At 39.9% G+C, this 18,533-nt stretch overlaps 2 protein-coding genes across 2 annotated transcripts; one reads left to right on the top strand and one right to left on the bottom strand.

The window, feature by feature from the left end:
• The first annotated feature begins 1,761 nt into the window (after window positions 1–1,761).
• Window positions 1,762–10,556, top strand: ndfip1 (Nedd4 family interacting protein 1). Its single transcript, XM_026919342.3, has 8 exons — window positions 1,762–1,986; window positions 5,355–5,445; window positions 5,662–5,792; window positions 5,883–5,970; window positions 7,254–7,378; window positions 8,723–8,789; window positions 8,896–9,004; window positions 9,108–10,556. The coding sequence occupies exons 1-7, from the start codon at window positions 1,957–1,959 to the stop codon at window positions 9,000–9,002; spliced, it is 639 nt and encodes a 212-aa protein (XP_026775143.1). The 5' UTR covers window positions 1,762–1,956; the 3' UTR covers window positions 9,003–9,004; window positions 9,108–10,556.
• A 2,312-nt stretch (window positions 10,557–12,868) lies between these two features.
• Window positions 12,869–15,040, bottom strand: fgf1a (fibroblast growth factor 1a). Its single transcript, XM_026919777.3, has 3 exons — window positions 14,869–15,040; window positions 13,663–13,766; window positions 12,869–13,066 (listed from the first exon to the last, which is right to left on the bottom strand). Exons 1-3 carry the CDS (start codon window positions 15,038–15,040, stop codon window positions 12,869–12,871), a joined length of 474 nt encoding a protein of 157 aa, XP_026775578.3.
• Window positions 15,041–18,533: the final 3,493 nt, after the last annotated feature.

Raw genomic sequence — 18,533 nt, 5'->3', positions numbered from 1 at the left:
GTGACAAAGTGTGTCTTTACTTTATATTTGATTCTGAGAACACTGATGAGTGTTGTATATAGTGTAATTTTTTCCATTGCCCTATTTGATTTTTTTTATTTAGTCTGCATTCTTTTTCCTTTTGATGAGAGACTGACTAAAATGACTGAGTTGGAGGGACTTGCACATATAGACTCACCCATGCCTCACTGTATTAAGAGGGTAACATATGAAAAAACAAAAAGAACAAATCTTGGAACAAAAGTAATCAAGTACAGAATTAATTTTTACCACATGTATAAGGCTTACACTGAATGCTATTGCTTTTACCTTTATTTTAAAAAAAAACTGACATCATCGTCAAGTGTTTAAGTTACATTGTTGGTATTTTCAGTTCAAATTGACAGCCTTGTTGGCTTTGTTGAGTCCTATTTGACATTGGCATTTGATTTATTCATTACAGCTCAGTGAGATCTCAATTTAAAAGGAGTAAAACCACAGTAGTATGAAATATTGAAGGTAGAATGTAAAAAAAAAACAGTGGCTCAGTTATGCTGTAGGAGCATTTATTTTGCTGGCTTGGTTTGGCTTCACTTATCCCCTTAGATGGAAGGGTCACTGCAAATCAATACAAAGTAATTCTGACTGTGTTGCACAGCGCTCTCCACTACCATCATCAAAACACCACTTGAGGGAATATCTCATGGAAGAATGGTGTTCGTCCCCCCAGTACAGCTCTAGAGACTTTCTGGCAGCTCATGATGGCCCAACACCTCACTAAGACAGTTTTAGTTGTTTTTACTTTACTTTGTTAGTACTTATATAATCAGCAATTGGATGATTATAGTACACTATATGGCCAAAAGTTTGTGCACACTTGACCATCACACTCAAATGTGCTTGTTGAACATCCTGTTCCAGATTTAGTCCTCTCTTTACTGCTATAATAGCCTTCACTCTTCTGCAAAGTCTTTCCACTAGATGTTGGAGAGTGGCTGTGGGGATTCGTGCTCATTTTCAGCTACAAGAGCATTAATGAGGTCAAGCAATGATGTTGGTTGAGGAGGTCTGGAGTGCAGTCAGTGCTCCAGTTCATCCGAAAGGTGTTCAGTGGGGTTGAGGTCAGGGCTCTGTGCAGGACCTTGTCACACCATGTCTTCATGGAGCTCACTTTGTGCACAGGGACATTGTCATGCTGGAACATGTTCGGGCCTCTTAGTTCCAGTGAAGAACCACATATGAGTGTGATGATCAGGTGTCCACATACTTTTGGCCATATAGTGTAGGTTTAGTAGGCCTGATACTGCTAGACATATTACTTCATGGGTTACTGCTAGTGTGGCATGAAGTATCTCAAGTTCTGTACCACAATGTGGCAACAATTCAATACTCTAACTTTTAATACTTTTCCAAAACACACAATATGTGAAATGTTTTGTTCAGAAATGTATTGAGTGTCTCTGAAAAAGCAGTACAATCAGTTTTTCTATATGTTTCAAAGATGGCACCTGTGTTTGTTTTATTTTAAACAAATTTTTGTTATCCTAACCACTGTTTTCCTGCCAGCCTCCTCCTCACACTAATGCTAATACTGCTATTAATCCTAAATAACAGCAATAATAATGGCATTGGGTCAGGTTTTTTGAAGATTACACGGTAGATTAATAAATGTCCATGAAGAATGGAGTGTTTTAAAGCTTATTATTTGTATGATTTAGCGAGGAATTCATCTTTGACCCGAGTTGTAAACACACCCTGAGGAGGAAAAGTGAACGCCACTGAGTGCGCATGCGCAGAAGCCATTTCTGTTGTGGTTACTTTTAGCGAGTGCGCTGACCTCGCAGTGTCTACAGCAGAAAATACAGAAAATACAGGGGGGAAAGAGAAGGAGCGAGGATATATCCTCATACAGCTGGCTAATTTATTTAGCTAGCTACTTGTATGAATAAGTGACTACTGCTCAACACGTACCAAAGAATGGCTGAGCAAAGGAGCGGATATCGGCAGGTAGGAAACACTTAGCATGCTAGCTTCCTTAGATACATAGCGCGCTAGAGTTAGCCTGTTTACCTTGTAAATAGATTTGATTATTGCTTATTTTCTGGCTGAAAGATTTAAAATGTCGTTTTGGTCAGATGGAAGAGCTTGTTTTATACCAAAACAAGTGCTTTGGGAGGTGTACACCAACACGGCTAATCTAGCTAATTAGCTAACCAATAACCCAGTCTCGATTCGCTGGTAATCCTGTCAGCTCTTCTGTTTTCTTTTCTTTGTAACTGTTTTCCTTTTCGTTTATAATAAGAATGGTAGTCATACAAAATCATTTTGTAGCCTAAAGACTCGATTAAATGGCGTATTTTCTTGTTTTTATTGCTTTTTTTTTTTTTTTTTTTTTTTGCTGTTCCAGGCCTATCAGCTGATCTGACAGTTTTATCCTGCAGTCCTAATCATTATATAATCCGATTAAATGAATAGAAAACCCCCTGTTTCTAACACTGTCCAGATTAGATCAGGACTCCTATTAATCAGTGAGATCCTTGAAATAAGCCTTATCATCTAATTTCTAATCTCAAATCACATTTCTCTTTTCCTTTACCTCCCCATGTCTGAAAACCTGGACAAGCCACTGCAGAGGTCAAATTAGAAATAATGTTTAATCCCAGTTTTTTTTTTTTTTTTTGTCTTTAAGATTCCTGACAGCCATTTTAGATAGCAGGACTGGTTTATAATAGTAAGAAGACGACAAAAAGGGTGGCAGTGAAGTCTGTCACGCAGAAGAGGACGGGTTCCCTTTTCAGTCCGATTCCTCTCAAAGTTTCTTCCTCATGTCCTCTCAGGAGGTTTTTCCTTGTCATTGTCACCTCTGGTTTGCTCATTAGGATAAATCTGTATTTATCTACATTCAGATATCCGTAAAGCTGCTTTGTGACAATGTCCAGTATTAAATAAATAAAGTTGATTTGAATTGAAGAAGTAAAAGAAGGTTTGAAGATATGGCAAAACTATCACAAGTCTTGAGCACATTTTTTGATGCGTCAAATGTACAGCAACTCCAGAGTCCACGGTTTGATCCTCAGCTCGGGTTACAACCTGTGAAGTTCTCGCATTTCTCTCTGTATCCGTATGGGTTTCCTCTGCGTGCTCCGGTTTCCTCTCACCTCCCAAAAACATGGCAGGAGGTGGATTGGCTCCACTAATTTGGCCCTCGGTGTGAATGAATGCAGCTCAGCAGGTCCTTAAAAAACCTCAAAGCTCTTAAAATATGTGATAATGAAGCTTTAATAGGTTTAGTGTGAATCATTTGTGTGAATCATTTAGTGAGTATTGTGCAAGTCAGAGAATCGCTGTTTTGTTTTAAATCAAATGGCCATTCAGTATTTATTGTTATTTATTTGGTGTCAAACAGTAATGATGGGAACATGTGCAGGATGTTTTCGATTTTAAGCCAAACAGTCACACATTAAGGCCCTAAGTTATAAATTATAAATGTGTTATATTATTTATAATTAATGAATCTATAGAATTTCTACAGAGCTGTAAATGTTAGCACTTTACATCCTTTTTGTTAATGTCCTTCTAACATTGAGAGGAAAGGTCTTATAGCTTTCTTCTTTCTCTACTTTATGGACGAGTTTTTCTCCATCAATCTTTGAAGGACAAAAATAGAAAACAGGGCATCCTTAAAGAAAGGTGCACCAGCTGTCGTTGTCATTGTTGCTGGCTCGCTGTGCTTGTTGTTAGGACAAAGTGTAAGAGCAGCTTCCTGCAACAACAGCCTTCTGCTGTCAACTTGACCATTATAGGGGTGTTTAGAGCGAGGGTTTTTACTCGTTCTTTACTGGAAATGTGAGGTTTTTATGTTTTGTATATCAGTGCTGCAAATATGGCGATGTGGCATAAAAAAAAAAAAAAACATAAAATGTATTTAATTTAACTTGCAAATTGTTGGCCAGCGTTTCAGATATGACCTGCGTTGTCCTCGCAAAGATATTATTCAAGTGTCTTTATTTTCTCTCTGGATGTTTAACTATGAGTGTGCAGATTCATATATGCTAGAGTTTATTATTCTAAAATATTACATAAATCTATATAATATTTTTCAAAATACTTAGAAAGGAATAAAATAGAAAATTGGATGTTTAATCAGTTTCTTGTTAATCTTTTAAGTAATGATGTAGAATTTCCGACGATACTCACAAAACTGAAATAATTAATCACAATAACACTATTATGTCAGCATGTTGTCCACCCATAATAATAATAATAATAATAATAATAATAATAACAATATTGCATATAACCAGCCTCAGGGGTGGACAAATCAGCAGCCCGAGTGCCCAGGACATGAATTTTATGTGTCCAGTCAGTTAGTGAACACTGAAAGAGAAATCCTTACTCACTACTGACTTTTGTGTATATTTTAATAAAATGTGCTTCCTGTTGGTGTGACATACCTTGATGCTGTAGCTACAGCGTGCAGCTGCTCCTCGCTCTGAATCCCACCGTGTCTTTACCATGTGGCCTGATTGCTCTGCACAAACTTCTAGGATATACAGCATTTTCTGAATCAGAAAACTCTGAATGCAGACTCGAACAATATCTTAGCGAGGACACCACAGCTCATATCGTAAAACATTAACAGCTTGCTGACCAGCTTGCCAAACGTTTTTACGTTATGTTTAGCTACCATCTTTTGGCCAGCTGAATTAGGGTTAGCACTTTAGACATTTCACGTCCCTGGTGAGCTAGCTAATGAATTTTCAATTTCAGTGTACTATAAAGCTAAATAAAAAACCATAACACTGACACAATTGAGAAACTGCTTTAATCCGGTGTTTAAAAAGTTTAATGTTAGTGTGAATGGAACTGTCAGGCACAAAAGTCATCATATACGGTTTATTTCTGTGAAGCTGGAGAAGGTTATTTGCATCAGACCTGAGATTAAGGATAGCCGTATAGGCTTCTAGGGTTTAAAATATTTTTTTGCTGTTGAGCCGATTAATTTTATAGTTTAAAAACAGTGAATTTAAAGATAATATTGGTGTAAAGTTTTGAATGTACTACAGTTTCTTGACTTGAAGTACATTGCAGTGGCCGTGTGCATCCGTAGATCCATTAGTTATTTAGTACTTATTTTAGTACATAAACTGTATAGCACTTTTTTGTCTTCATTGCAAGTAGTGAGAAAATAACCAGAATGATTAGAAAACAAACTATAATGTGTGTAAATGAAAATTGTAAATGAAAATTGTGTCCAAGATAGCATAGTCACATTATCCCCAAACAAACAAGTGTGGTTTTGATGGACATACTGCAGAAGTATATAATATAAATAATTAGACTTTACATGGTATAGTCTGTTTTCTCGTCTGCAGTTAGCCAATGAGGAGGAGACAGAGACGCCTGAGGTGCCCCAGCAAGGAACTGATGCTCCACCTCCTTACACCACCGTTGGAGCCGACACGGGTAAGAGCTGTTCACCTCAACACGCTAGCACAGCTTTATCAGATGTTTTTGAGGATTAATGTAGGTTTCGTGTATAATCCAGGCTAGTAGTATTTTATTATCTGAGAAATTAGTTTTTCTGTAATAATCAATGTCTGTTTTCTATTTAGGATAATATTGGTGCTGTGGGTGATAGTATGCAGTACAGTGTATGAATAATTTGTATTATTTCAACAGCTTTCTTTGATTACAAAGATGATGGGAATTACCCCAAACCGCCTTCATACAACGTCGCCACGTCTTTACCATCGTATGACGAAGCCGAGAGAACCAAGGCCGAGTCCAGCGTTCCTCTGATGCCTACGCGGGTGAGGAAACGCTCATCTCACAGAGCTGAGTGCATGGGGCTAGTTCGCTCAAACATTCACACAATTCTTTTGAACTCTTTTCTCTGAAAGGACGAGGATTTCGTTGCCAGAGACGACTTTGACGATGTTGACCAGCTGCGAGTCGGGAATGATGGCATATTCATGCTAACGTTTTTTAGTAAGACATGCATCCCAGACAAACATAATCAGTAACAGTATGACAGTCTTTTGTAGATTTAGCTGTTTTTGTTCTGCACACTACATTTGATTATACATTGATATCATTATTAGCTGGTGAGTTGTTAATCCTCTGAGTAATGAAGAAAACATAATGAGACATGCTGTAATAGGAAAACAATCAACGAATAGGGGGAGTGTGATGCAGCCTGACGCGAAGCAGAGTTACTGCTACCACTAGGTTATTTTCCTGTAACAGCATGTCCCAAAGTGATTTAGTCCTCTTATATCACAGCAAAGACCAATACATAGTGCTTTATAACCTTTTGCAGTGACATTTAACTTGTGAATTAAATGTGGACTATCTGCAAGACAAGCTAGTTCCTGTTATCACTTGTTATAGCAGCTATCCACCTTTTTCCCGAGAAGCCAGTGAGCGCAGTCATGATGGATTCTAACTTTCGCTGTACTGTTGTCCTGTTCTGGTGTCTACTGAAACCCTTATTAAAACTGGCTAAAGACAGTAACTGAAATAATTAAACAGAAACTTTTTGAATGTTAGTAAGAATCTTGAGAATCTTGAGCTCAAGTTCAAGCTGTGCTGTCGTTGGCTGCCACGACAACAGCAATAACCTCAAGAAATTACTGGAAAATACTTGTTTTGAGCAAACGACTGTCTCTATCACTCTGCTTTCACTCTGCTCAACATTACCAACGCTGCATGTTTAGCCTGGCTAACTTTTTGACTGGGCTCTAACTCTGCTTTCACAAAAAATAAAGTTGGCGTGTTTCCTGTACAAAACTTGGCCTATTTTATCGCTGTGCAGGTAATTAGATGCTTCTGTGCACCAACGCCTTCAGAGAAAACAAAGTAGTTAATAATATCAGTGTAGCTAACCTCAGGCCATAGCTTCATGTCATCTGCCCAGTCGTTAAACTTTGCTGGGTGAGGCACAGGCACTATTACCAACCCACCCCCCCGCGCCAAGCTCAACGTCACATTATCAGCTAGAAACATACGCTAATTTGACTATAAACACAGGAGACCGGAAATGTAAAACAGGCGAGACTTCCGTGTTCAAGAAAAAGGTGGATAAACAGTCGTTTCCCCATCAGCCTCTCTTTTCTCTCTCTCTGATCTTTCTGACTGATCAGAATTGAGAATCCACAGCGCTGTGGTAGAAGTCTTTTACAATCAGTTCTGTAGCTCTAGCAGTACTGAGTGTTTTAGATTGCCATCCTTAGCAGGCAGGTTGATGATTTCCTCTGCTCTTTCATTTCCAGTGGCTTTCCTTTTCAACTGGATTGGCTTCTTTTTGTCATTTTGCCTGACCACTTCGGCAGCAGGGCGATACGGTGCAGTCTCTGGGTTCGGCCTCTCCCTGGTTAAGTGGGTTCTGATTGTCAGGGTAAGACTTTTGAGAACACACGGAAAGTGACCATGTACATATATCAATGTTGAAAAAGAAATACCGTTATAGGTGCAGTTTGCAAAAAACTAATCTAGCATAGAATTTCTAGAATATTTTTCCAGCCTTATTACCATATTTTTGATGAATCATATTATATATACATACACTTGATATTTGGTCGCATATCACTTGCTTGCAATAACTGCATCAAGCCGGTGACCCACTTGCCAACACACAAGGCATACGTGGCTTAAGCAGAGGAGGTCAGGGAGAAGGCTTGTCGATGTTTAAGCCACAGAAAACTCTGTTAGTATTATGCAGTATTGATATAGATGATGAATAATTAAAAAGAAAAAACAACAGCCTAGTTTATAATGAAAACATGAGACACACCCAGTTCATCTCAGGAAGAGTTATAACTTAGCTGATGAGTTGAAGCAGGAGTGTTGGGAGCAGGGTAAAATGTCCAGGATACGGGGTACTCCAGCAGCCTGTGAGCTAACTAACAGTAACTCAGTTAATAATTAATAGAATTATTAACTCAGTTAATAATTGTTTATTTGAAATAATGTTATGAAAGTTATTTGAAATAAAATCTTTTACCTTACAAATGTTTTGATATTAAGTATAAAGCTATTTAATATACATGATTAAGGATCTTTAATATTTTTTGTAGTATGAAACATACCTGCTAGTTCTACGCCACTTAATTAGTATAATATTGCATTATAATATAAAATATATATATATATTGCAAATCTCAAGTTACATGATCCTTACAGGGTTTGCGTATATGGGGGCACTTTCATGACTCTTCATCAGACCTTGAGCACAAAATAGAAACCGGGTCACCCTTAAAAAAATAAATAAAAGGTGCACCACCTGTCATTGTTGTTGCTGCTTGCTGTGCTTGTTGTTAGGACAAAGTGTAAGGGTGGTTTCCTGCAGTAACGCTCATCAACTGTTAAGACATGCGCTATAGGGGTTCTTAGAGTGAGCGCTTTTACCAGTTCTTTTCTAAATACCTGGAAATGTGAGATTTTCATATTTTGTAAAAATTTTTAATTACACTTGAAGTGGCATTAAAAAATGTAATAAAGTTTTGCTGATACACACATGTTGCTGTAACTGTTGCTCTGTGGGGTGAGGCTCATGTTGAATTGTCACAAAACACTAACAGTAATATTCAAGCTGATTTACTAGCATAGAGGGTTAGTATGGCGAGGATTGTACAATACACTCTGAACAGGACAGCACATACTGATGCAGTGAGTTGTAAGCTTTATAAACCAGTTCTATCAGTGACATCAGTAACCATATTTCTTGTTTTTGTTAAACCAGTTCTCTACATATTTTCCGGGTTATTTTGATGGGCAGTACTGGCTGTGGTGGGTATTTCTGGTTGTCGGTAAGTATGCATTTCTAAATGTGCACCAATATCTTTTTATCCATTCTATCAAAGTCTTGTAAAAACTATACATTATTGAATGTTTATCTTTTTTTTTAAAAAACAGGATTCCTGCTGTTTATCAGAGGTTTCGTTAATTACTCTAGAGTGCGCAACATGGCTGATCATTCCTTCCCAACCGTTTCTCGCACCAGAGTCCTTTTTATCTACTGAAGGTAATTCTGTCATGACTTATTTACTCTAACAGTTTGTATGTGTGTGTGAAGAGTGATAACGTCTTGTCGTGTTTTATTAAATTAATGCTCTGTTTGTGTTCAGATTTTGCATCTCAGGACTATTATGAAATCCGCAAAATGGCGAAATTCAGCTTTGAATCTTCAGAAAACAGTGCTAAGCAGAAGCCGCCGCAACAAAACTGCAAATAAATGAAAAAGAAAAAAAAAAAAAACTTTAGGTACATTATGTATATTTACCAGGCTGTCGATAGTCCTCTAATCATGTATTTATCTGTAACTAATTTCCAGTGCAATCATGGTGACATAAATGCATTGTCTTTTAATATTCCTTAATCAGCACACTGACGGTTATAATGAACAGCCATATAGGCTGCCACTGCTTTAGACAATTAATGCCTTGCAAAATAAACAATGCACCCAGTTAATATCTTGAATGATGCCTGTTAAGTCCATTTTACACCAGATGCAATGCAGCACAGACGGCAAGCTGCAATCACACTGCAATGCTTTTCAATTTGTACAGATGAAGGGAAAAATACACAGCATTCACTTCTTTCTCTCACCATGGCTATGTAAGTATAGCATGCAAAAATGTGAATTCAATATCAGTTTAGTATAAATGTAATTTATAGAGCTTCTAAAGGTTGAGATTTTCCCTCTTGTGTTTGCTTTCATAAAGTTTGGCATTATGATTATTCTGTTGTAATAGGATTAAAAAGCCAATGTTAGGTATGATTATGGGCCTAGACCGAACAAGACAGCATGAATGTTGCATTTTGTAGTCTTTCTAGCTAGATACAACTGCCCTTCAAAAATCGATTGCAGGTGTACAAATCTGTTTTGTGCTTGACAACACTCACTCATGACAGCACAGAGTTCAGCTAATGTAAAAAGATTACATTGTTTAACGAAGGAGTGTGTTTCAAGCAGCCCATTGCGACATCTGGTGTAAAATGGACTTTATTGTTCTCATTTATAGAGTGCTGGGGAAATGTTTAGTTTTACTTGGTGAGTAAGTATTGTAACCCATCTTTTTTGTGAAATATAAAGTTTAGACGTATTAGGGACATTGTAATATCAGATATTATTTTACACTTGCACTTTGAAGATTTTATGAAGGTAGAGCAAGAGTCAGTTTCAAAGTCAGGAATAAGTGTAGGCCTTACTCCAAAATCATGATTTATGAGTCTCAGAATGATTTATCTAATAGGCATGACAACATTACAAAAGGTCTCGCTATTGTAATTAGGACCAAATATTCAAAAGACGCTTTTCAGTCGGATGCACACTGATTTGTCATGCAGTGACACCTAAAATAGAACCTGTATTTCTTCTGTGATCTGTATCATGAACAACGGTAATTTATAATGCCAAAAGTATCAGTAGATAACCCACTGTCTTGTTGATTTTCTTATTAAGTTTCCGTGACATGCATGTTGATGAAATAGTTCTGCACAGTGTGGTATAATGTGGTTTATATGTTTACACTTGTGCAAAATAACTTTTAATAAACATTGCTTCTATAGCGACATCACTCGTGTCTTAATGGCTCTCTGGTCAATAACACAATTACATTTTTGTATGTATTTAATCATTGTTCAGTGTAGAGCTGGACGCAAGCACTTTCTTTAAATCCCCTGCCCACCCAAAGCGTGACCATTCACTCCCACAGACACTCTGACTGCCTGTATTCACTCCCACAGACACTCTGACTGCCTGTATTCACTCCCACAGACACTCTGACTGCCTGTATTCACTCCCACAGACACTCTGACTCCCCTATTCACTCCCACAGACACTCTGACTCCCCTATTCACTCCCACAGACACTCTGACCCCCCTATTCACTCCCACAGACACTCTGACTGCCTGTATTCACTCCCACAGACACTCTGACTGCCTGTATTCACTCCCACAGACACTCTGACCCCCCTATTCACTCCCACAGACACTCTGACCCCCCTATTCACTCCCACAGACACTCTGACCCCCCTATTCACTCCCACAGACACTCTGACTGCCTGTATTCACTCCCACAGACACTCTGACTGCCTGTATTCACTCCCACAGACACTCTGACTGCCTGTATTCACTCCCACAGACACTCTGACTGCCTGTATTCACTCCCACAGACACTCTGACCCCCCTATTCACTCCCACAGACACTCTGACCCCCCTATTCACTCCCACAGACACTCTGACTGCCTGTATTCACTCCCACAGACACTCTGACCCCCCTATTCACTCCCACAGACACTCTGACCCCCCTATTCACTCCCACAGACACTCTGACTGCCCTATTCACTCCCACAGACACTCTGACTGCCTGTATTCACTCCCACAGACACTCTGACCCCCCTATTCACTCCCACAGACACTCTGACTGCCTGTATTCACTCCCACAGACACTCTGACTCCCCTGTTCACTCCCACAGACACTCTGACCCCCCTGTTCACTCCCACAGACACTCTGACCCCCCTGTTCACTCCCACAGACACTCTGACCCCCCTGTTCACTCCCACAGACACTCTGACCCCCCTGTTCACTCCCACAGACACTCTGACCCCCCTATTCACTCCCAAAGACACTGACTGCCTGTATTCACTCCCACAGACACTCTGACTCCCCTGTTCACTCCCACAGACACTCTGACTCCCCTGTTCACTCCCACAGACACTCTGACCCCCCTGTTCACTCCCACAGACACTCTGACCCCCCTGTTCACTCCCACAGACACTCTGACCCCCCTATTCACTCCCAAAGACACTGACTGCCTGTATTCACTCCCACAGACACTCTGACTCCCCTGTTCACTCCCACAGACACTCTGACTGCCTGTATTCACTCCCACAGACACTCTGACCCCCCTATTCACTCCCACAGACACTCTGACCCCCCTGTTCACTCCCACAGACACTCTGACCCCCCTGTTCACTCCCACAGACACTCTGACTCCCCTATTCACTCCCACAGACACTCTGACCCCCCTATTCACTCCCACAGACACTCTGACCCCCCTGTTCACTCCCACAGACACTCTGACTCCCCTATTCACTCCCACAGACACTCTGACCCCCCTGTTCACTCCCACAGACACTCTGACCCCCCTATTCACTCCCATAGACTCTCTGAATGCCGGGTATTCACTCCCACAGACTCTCTGACTGCCTGTATTCACTCCCAAAGACACGCTGACCCCCCTATTCACTCCCACAGACTCCCGTTCTCTCCTACAAACACTGACCGAATAATACAGAGTAAATTAAGAATGCCTTTTTGATTTAAATATAAAATATAATTGACACACTTCACATTTTATTTCTCATAGTTCATCTACACAATTGTGATGTTAAATGTTGTAGTGAATATGTAGATAGTCTAGAATGCAGAACAAGTTTTTTTTTTTCCCCCTCTAGGATTAGATGATCATGAAATTGTTTTGATTGCATGCAATTTCAGTGATCCCTCACAATGGGTGCAAATATTTCTCCCTAGAGAATCATGGTAAACATATCAGTCTATATAGAGAGTGTATTTGCAGTCATAATCAATAGAGAGAGTACATTCGACAATAAAAAGAGATGAACATCATTCTCAACATAATATTAGATAAAAATGAAGTAAACCTTCAGTAAGGCTAGCTCTGTACATTCAGGATTCATATGAGGTTTGATTAAAAAAAAAAAGTCTCATATGTTGGCAAACATAAATATTTGTCTACAGTAAAGTGTTTCCACACGTGAATTGTTTGCTACAGGACGCTGATGCAGCTGTCACAGGAAATGAAGCACTCTATATTTTGTGTGATTGAAGTTAACCGAAGAACATCTGTTAAAGCATATTTTAGTCTCTTCCTTGATCCTCCTGCTGAGGTAGAAAGAAAATGGCCTGTTGTCCAGTGTGTGTCCTCGAGCCTCGCTTTGGTTTTCCGTTCTTTTTTATTCCGACATACCAGTTTGGGCCGTACTTTTGGGACTTGTACGTGTTGTAGTTGTTCTCCTCCAGCTTCTCCAGGAAGTGACTTTCATCAGTTACTGACAGCTGCAAAATGCACACACAATTAAGTAGATTTTATCACCATCCCATGATCCCAATGGTGTTAAGCATAATTATCCAGCTGCTACCTTGTGATCTACAGATGGGTGACCAATTAAAGGAAAACCAACAAAGTGTCTTAGTAAGGCGTTGAGCCACCACAAGCCAAAACAACAGCTTTTAAGTAGAGATGAATCAAGAGCTAAATCCTGTTACTGCCACTATCAGCAGGTAGTCGAACAGCATTGTGGGTAATGTAGGAACCTGTTTGCCAACGGGAAAATAGAGCAACATGCGATTAAAAGAAGTTTAAATTTAAAAAATCAACTAAGAATTTCTTTACAAAATAAATCTTTTGCACAACTGAAGATCACATATTGATTATAAATACTGATATGCAAGTCATTCAGGGTGGATTTCACTTTTTACTTAATTGTATCATGCACTACACCTGCACTCATGTTTCTCCACTTATTTATTCGGGATTTTCTTTTAATTTGTCACTCTTCTGTATGTTGGTAGGTTTACCTGATAGCAAGTGCTGTTACAGTTACAGGGTAGGTGTATCAAGTTTGGTTATTATTTGTAGATAATGCACTTACTGATCCGTACAGCTTGCCATCATCACTCATAGAGAGGAACCGTTTGGCCTCTGTTCCCTCAATGACCACCACTCCAGCACTCACAGCTTTAATCTGCAACACACCTTTAAAAACACACAGGCCGTTGTGTTTACTCGACACCACCATGGAATCCATGATGAGGGTTTGTTTTAAGACTGTAAATTTGCCCATAATCGCTGGTTCTATTTCACACTTTATGGAGTTTAGACAGCTGGAATTCAGTGCATTCCAGAGCACCTACTTTTATGGTCCTGATATTTTAATATTAATAACAACACTCATATTTCTTCAAGTTTTAACTATCCCTTGGCCGGAATATATATGTTTAGAATCACTAATCACTGACTGTACTTTTAATGCCAAAACACATGGTCTAGTTTCCAAGAATCACAGCAGAAAAGATTGCTGCTTTATAACATAAAATGGTGCTAATTAAAACTTTTATTAAGTCCCTCCTTTATTTTTGTTGGTTGTCACATTTACTCAATCATAATAATTTCAGCCTTAATTCTGGTTATATGCTGTGGAGTATGGAGTACATAGGAAGTATTGAACATCACAGTCCAAAACCATGCTTATTAATACTGAGTTCCCCTTTTGCTGTTATACTAACCTCCACTCTTCTGGGAAGGCTTTCCACTAGATTTTGGAGTGTGGCTCTGGGGATTTGTGCCGATTCAGCACTGACCTTCCGATCAGTAGCTCAGTGTAGTAGCTTAACCTCTGACAATATTAAATTTTTAGGGGAAAAAATGTCTAAACAGAAATAATGTTCACAGAAACTTTTTGTGGTAATCAATTTATTAAATGTTTTGTTTTCCAGTTTTACCTAAATTTCTGGAATGCCATGGGGGAGTTGAACACGTGCCTTCAGCGCCCCCTATCTTCCCCTGAGAGCAGCTACTGACAGTAACCCATTCCCAAAGCTTCATATTATTACTTTACGTCACAACGCAAGAAGAAAGTGCATTTATTTGCAGTCTATATCCTGAAGAGGGAACGTCTGCGTATCAACACTGACTTATGCCATTTATAAATACATAATAACTCGTTTACACAGATATGTGAGACTAGACTTTACTGCTGTTTATCTGCCACTCATACATGTCTAATCTTCCACACCATGAGGTGTTTCTTACTAGATCGCCTGCCAGTTAAGGCTGTGATTAAAGAGACTGATCTTACTGTAAGGGTCGTGTTCCTCTCTGCTTCCTCTCACTGAGCCCTCAGGGAGAAGCTGCAGGTGATAGCCGCCATTCATGCAGTAGAGTCGCCTCAGCTCTGTGTGGTTCAGCCCGCTGAGGTTCAGTTTATCTGCACTGTGGGAAACATGTGCTGTAATTTCCACCTCTGTCATTACTGCGAGTGAGATCCTGAACTCAGTAGGTCCAATCTGATGTTATCTTATCCACCAACACTCAATAGTGTTGAAACGTCCTCTCTCTGTGTGTGTGAGTGTGTGTGTGTGTGTGTGTATGTATGAGGTGGGAAAGCTCCCTCTGACCCCCTCACTCCTCACACTCACAACACGCCTCTGTAAAGACACAGATTTTATTTAATAAAAAACAGATATTGACTTTACAGACATCCAGATGTAGATTTAGATCCCTAGCAGGGTTTCCCTAGGTCTTCAGAGGGCTTAGGTGCTGTCTGGGTTCCAGGGATTTGGTGACTGGGGGGTTTGAAAAAATTTCCAAGGAAATTTTAAGTTTTTTTCTTGTTGTTTTCGACCATTATGCTTACCATATTTGTGAAGGAAAGCTGGCAACACTTCTTGTACTTGAAGTCAAGTCTATTCATTTCAGCAAGTAATATGGTTGAGATTTAATTAAAGTATATGTGGACCCATTAAAAATATGTACCACCTTTAAATGAATGAATGTGTGTATATATATATATATATATATATATATATATATATATATATATATATATATATATATATATATATATATATATATATATATATATATATATATATACACACACACACACACACACACACACACACACACACACACACACACACACACACACACACACACACATATAGTGTTGGTCCCCCTTTTGCTGCCAAAACAGCTCTGATCTGTCGAGGCATGGACTCCACAAGACCTCTGAAGGTGTGCTGTGGTATCTGGCACCACGACGTTAGCAGCAGATCCTTTAAGTCCTGTAAGTTGCGAAGTGGGGCCTCCATGGATCGGACTTGTTTGTCCAACACACCCCACAGATGTTCGATTGGATTGAGATCTGGGGAATTTGGAGGCCATGTCAACACTTTTAACTCTTTGTCATGTTCCTCGAACCATTCAGGGTGCATTATCCTGCTGAAAGAGGCCACTGCCATTAGAGAATACTGTTGCCATGAAGGGGTGTACCTGGTCTGCGTTTAGGGACTGTAGGGGATACGTGTCAAAGTAACAGCCACATGAATGCCAGGACCCAAAGTTTCCCAGCAGAACATTGCCCAATGCATCACACTGCCTCCGCCAGCTTGTCTTCTTCCCATAGTGCATCCTTGTGCCACCTCTTCCCCAGGTAAACAATGCACATGCACCCGGCCTTCCACATGATGTAAAAGAAAACATGATTCATCAGACCAGGCCGCCTTCTTCCATTGCTCCATGTTCCAGTTCTGATGCTCACGTGCCCACTGTAGGTGCTTTCACTGGTGAAAATGGGTCAGCATGGGCAGTCTGACCGGTCTGCGGCTACGCAGTCCGATACGTGGCAATCTGCGATGCACCGTGTGTTCTGACACCTTTCTATCATAGCCAGCTTTAACTTTTCAACAGTTTGTGCTACAGTAGCTGTTCTGTGGGATCGGCCTTCGCTCCCCACGTTCATCAATGAACCTTGGGCGCCCATGACCCTGTCGCCGGTTCACCAGTTGTCCTTCTTTGGACCACTTTTGGTAGGTACTAACCACTGCATACCAGGAACACCCAACAAGACCTGCCGTTTTAAAGATGCTCTGACCCAGTCATCTAGCCATCACAATTTGGCCGTTGTCAAAGTCTCTCTAATCCTTACACTTGCCCATTTTTCCAACACATCAACTTTGAGAACTGACTGTTCACTTGCTGACTCATATATCCCACCCCTGGACAGGTGCAATTGTAAGGAGATAATCAATGGTAAAATATGCTACAACTTATTTTACAAAAATGAAATATGCAAATTTTGTAGGCAGTCAAGGCAACTTGCAGAACATGACTGGCTCTCACACCACACTGCAGGAACAGGGGAGCAAACTATTTCTGGGAAATGTCGCACAACCCGCAAGTGCAAGGCTGTGTTCAAAAGTAACATCTATTTAATTGATTGGTTGATTGATTAATTGATCTGTGTCTGTTTTACATAATAATCCTGAGGAGTAAACAGTGTTTTCAAAAATGCCCTGTGAGCTTCTTTCAGGACGCTCGAAACTGCATTTTAGAACAGTGGGTTAGTTTTGTTTTAATATGAAAAAAACACTTTGACCACAACCTGACTTTGTTTAACCAAGCCACGTTAGCTGCTAACGTTAATTCAGTCGAGATACTGTATCTTTATATGTAACGTCGGCTAACTAGCTTAAGCGGCTAATGTAACTTGATTCACTACATGAATATTTATGTGAGTTAGCTATTAGCAATTTCTTTAATTGTATTATAATATTAGTTATATCTTTTGCTATGTTATCTCTGTGATAGTGCTATCACATTCACACTGATTACTCTAACAAAAAAAACTTTATACTTCGTTTATTCTTCGTTAAGGCTTACCATATCAACGGTTTGTAACTTGCTTATCTGAGTTGCAGGTTGTAATCACCACCCCAAGGTGACGGTGCAGAGAAATATCCATTCAGCTGTTTGATTAACTGCCTCAGACCAATCACATTAACGCATGACCAAACGCTGGTTGTTGATTGGCGGCTCATTCCTGTTGCCAGCTTACCTTTCTGTCTGAGATCCAGCCACCTCTCCGTTTCTTCTTCTGTCAGCGCATAGAGCTCTCACTGCTGCTTTAACATTCATTCATAAATGCCTTTTTACTGTCATTCGGCTTAAGGTGCTGAACAAAACCACTTTAAAGGCTTTCTGTGGTAGAGAAAACCCTGCCTAGGTGACAGTGGCAAGACAAAACCCCCTGAGATGACATGAGAACGAAAACCTGAGAAGAACCAGACTCTAATTCTGGTTGACACACTTGTGGACTATCATTCAGTATACAGTACAGTAAAGTGTTACTGAAACTGTAGGCTCAGATTCCTGTTCTTGGCTGACAGGAGAGGAACCCGACGTGGTCTTCTGCTCCTGTAGCCATCCGCCTAAAAGTTCGACATGTTGTGCATTCTGAGATGCTTTTCTGTACGCCACAGTTGTAAAGAGCAGTTAGTTGAGTTACCGTAGCCTTCCTGTTAGCTCCATCCTGTCTGGACATTCTCCTCTGACCTCTCTCATCATCAAGCTATTTCTGCCCCTCACTGGATGTTTTTGGTTTTCTACACCGTTCTGTGTAAATTCTAGAGACTGTCGTGTAACAATCGCAGGAGATCAGCAGTTTCTGAAATGCTTTCACATTTTCCCCATTCTGATGTTTGATGTGATCATGAACTGAAGCTCTTGATGTGTATCTGCATGATTTTTATGCATTATACTGCCTGTTAGGATAATTGCATGAGCATACAGCTGTTTCTCTTGATGTGAGTGTATATTGTGAATAAGAGTCCTATGTTGAACACAGGCCAGTCTTTATGATTACAGCAGTAATTCATACGTATAAATTAACAGTATCCAAGTGAGATGATCCTCTCCTGAAGCAAACCAGCATCTTGAGAACAACTTGTTATTGGTAAGTTC

Source organism: Pangasianodon hypophthalmus, chromosome 9, assembly GCF_027358585.1.
Source record: "Pangasianodon hypophthalmus isolate fPanHyp1 chromosome 9, fPanHyp1.pri, whole genome shotgun sequence".
Lineage (NCBI taxonomy): Eukaryota > Metazoa > Chordata > Actinopteri > Siluriformes > Pangasiidae > Pangasianodon > Pangasianodon hypophthalmus.
The sequence above is the reverse complement of the archived record's forward strand: the minus strand, read 5'-3'. Positions and strand labels throughout refer to the sequence as shown.

Excerpts from the sequence above, each read along its gene's own strand:
- ndfip1 (XM_026919342.3), top strand. The coding sequence starts at position 1,957 with ATGGCTGAGCAAAGGAGCGGATATCGGCAG. Across the intron at positions 5,446-5,661 it reads CACCGTTGGAGCCGACACGG|CTTTCTTTGATTACAAAGAT; the intron begins GTAAGAGCTGTT and ends TTATTTCAACAG. Across the intron at positions 5,793-5,882 it reads TTCCTCTGATGCCTACGCGG|GACGAGGATTTCGTTGCCAG; the intron begins GTGAGGAAACGC and ends TTTCTCTGAAAG.
- fgf1a (XM_026919777.3), bottom strand. The coding sequence starts at position 15,040 with ATGACAGAGGTGGAAATTACAGCACATGTTTCCCACAGTGCAGATAAA. Across the intron at positions 13,767-14,868 it reads AGAGGAACACGACCCTTACA|GTGTGTTGCAGATTAAAGCT; the intron begins GTAAGATCAGTC and ends GTGTTTTTAAAG. Across the intron at positions 13,067-13,662 it reads ATGGCAAGCTGTACGGATCA|CTGTCAGTAACTGATGAAAG; the intron begins GTAAGTGCATTA and ends TGCATTTTGCAG.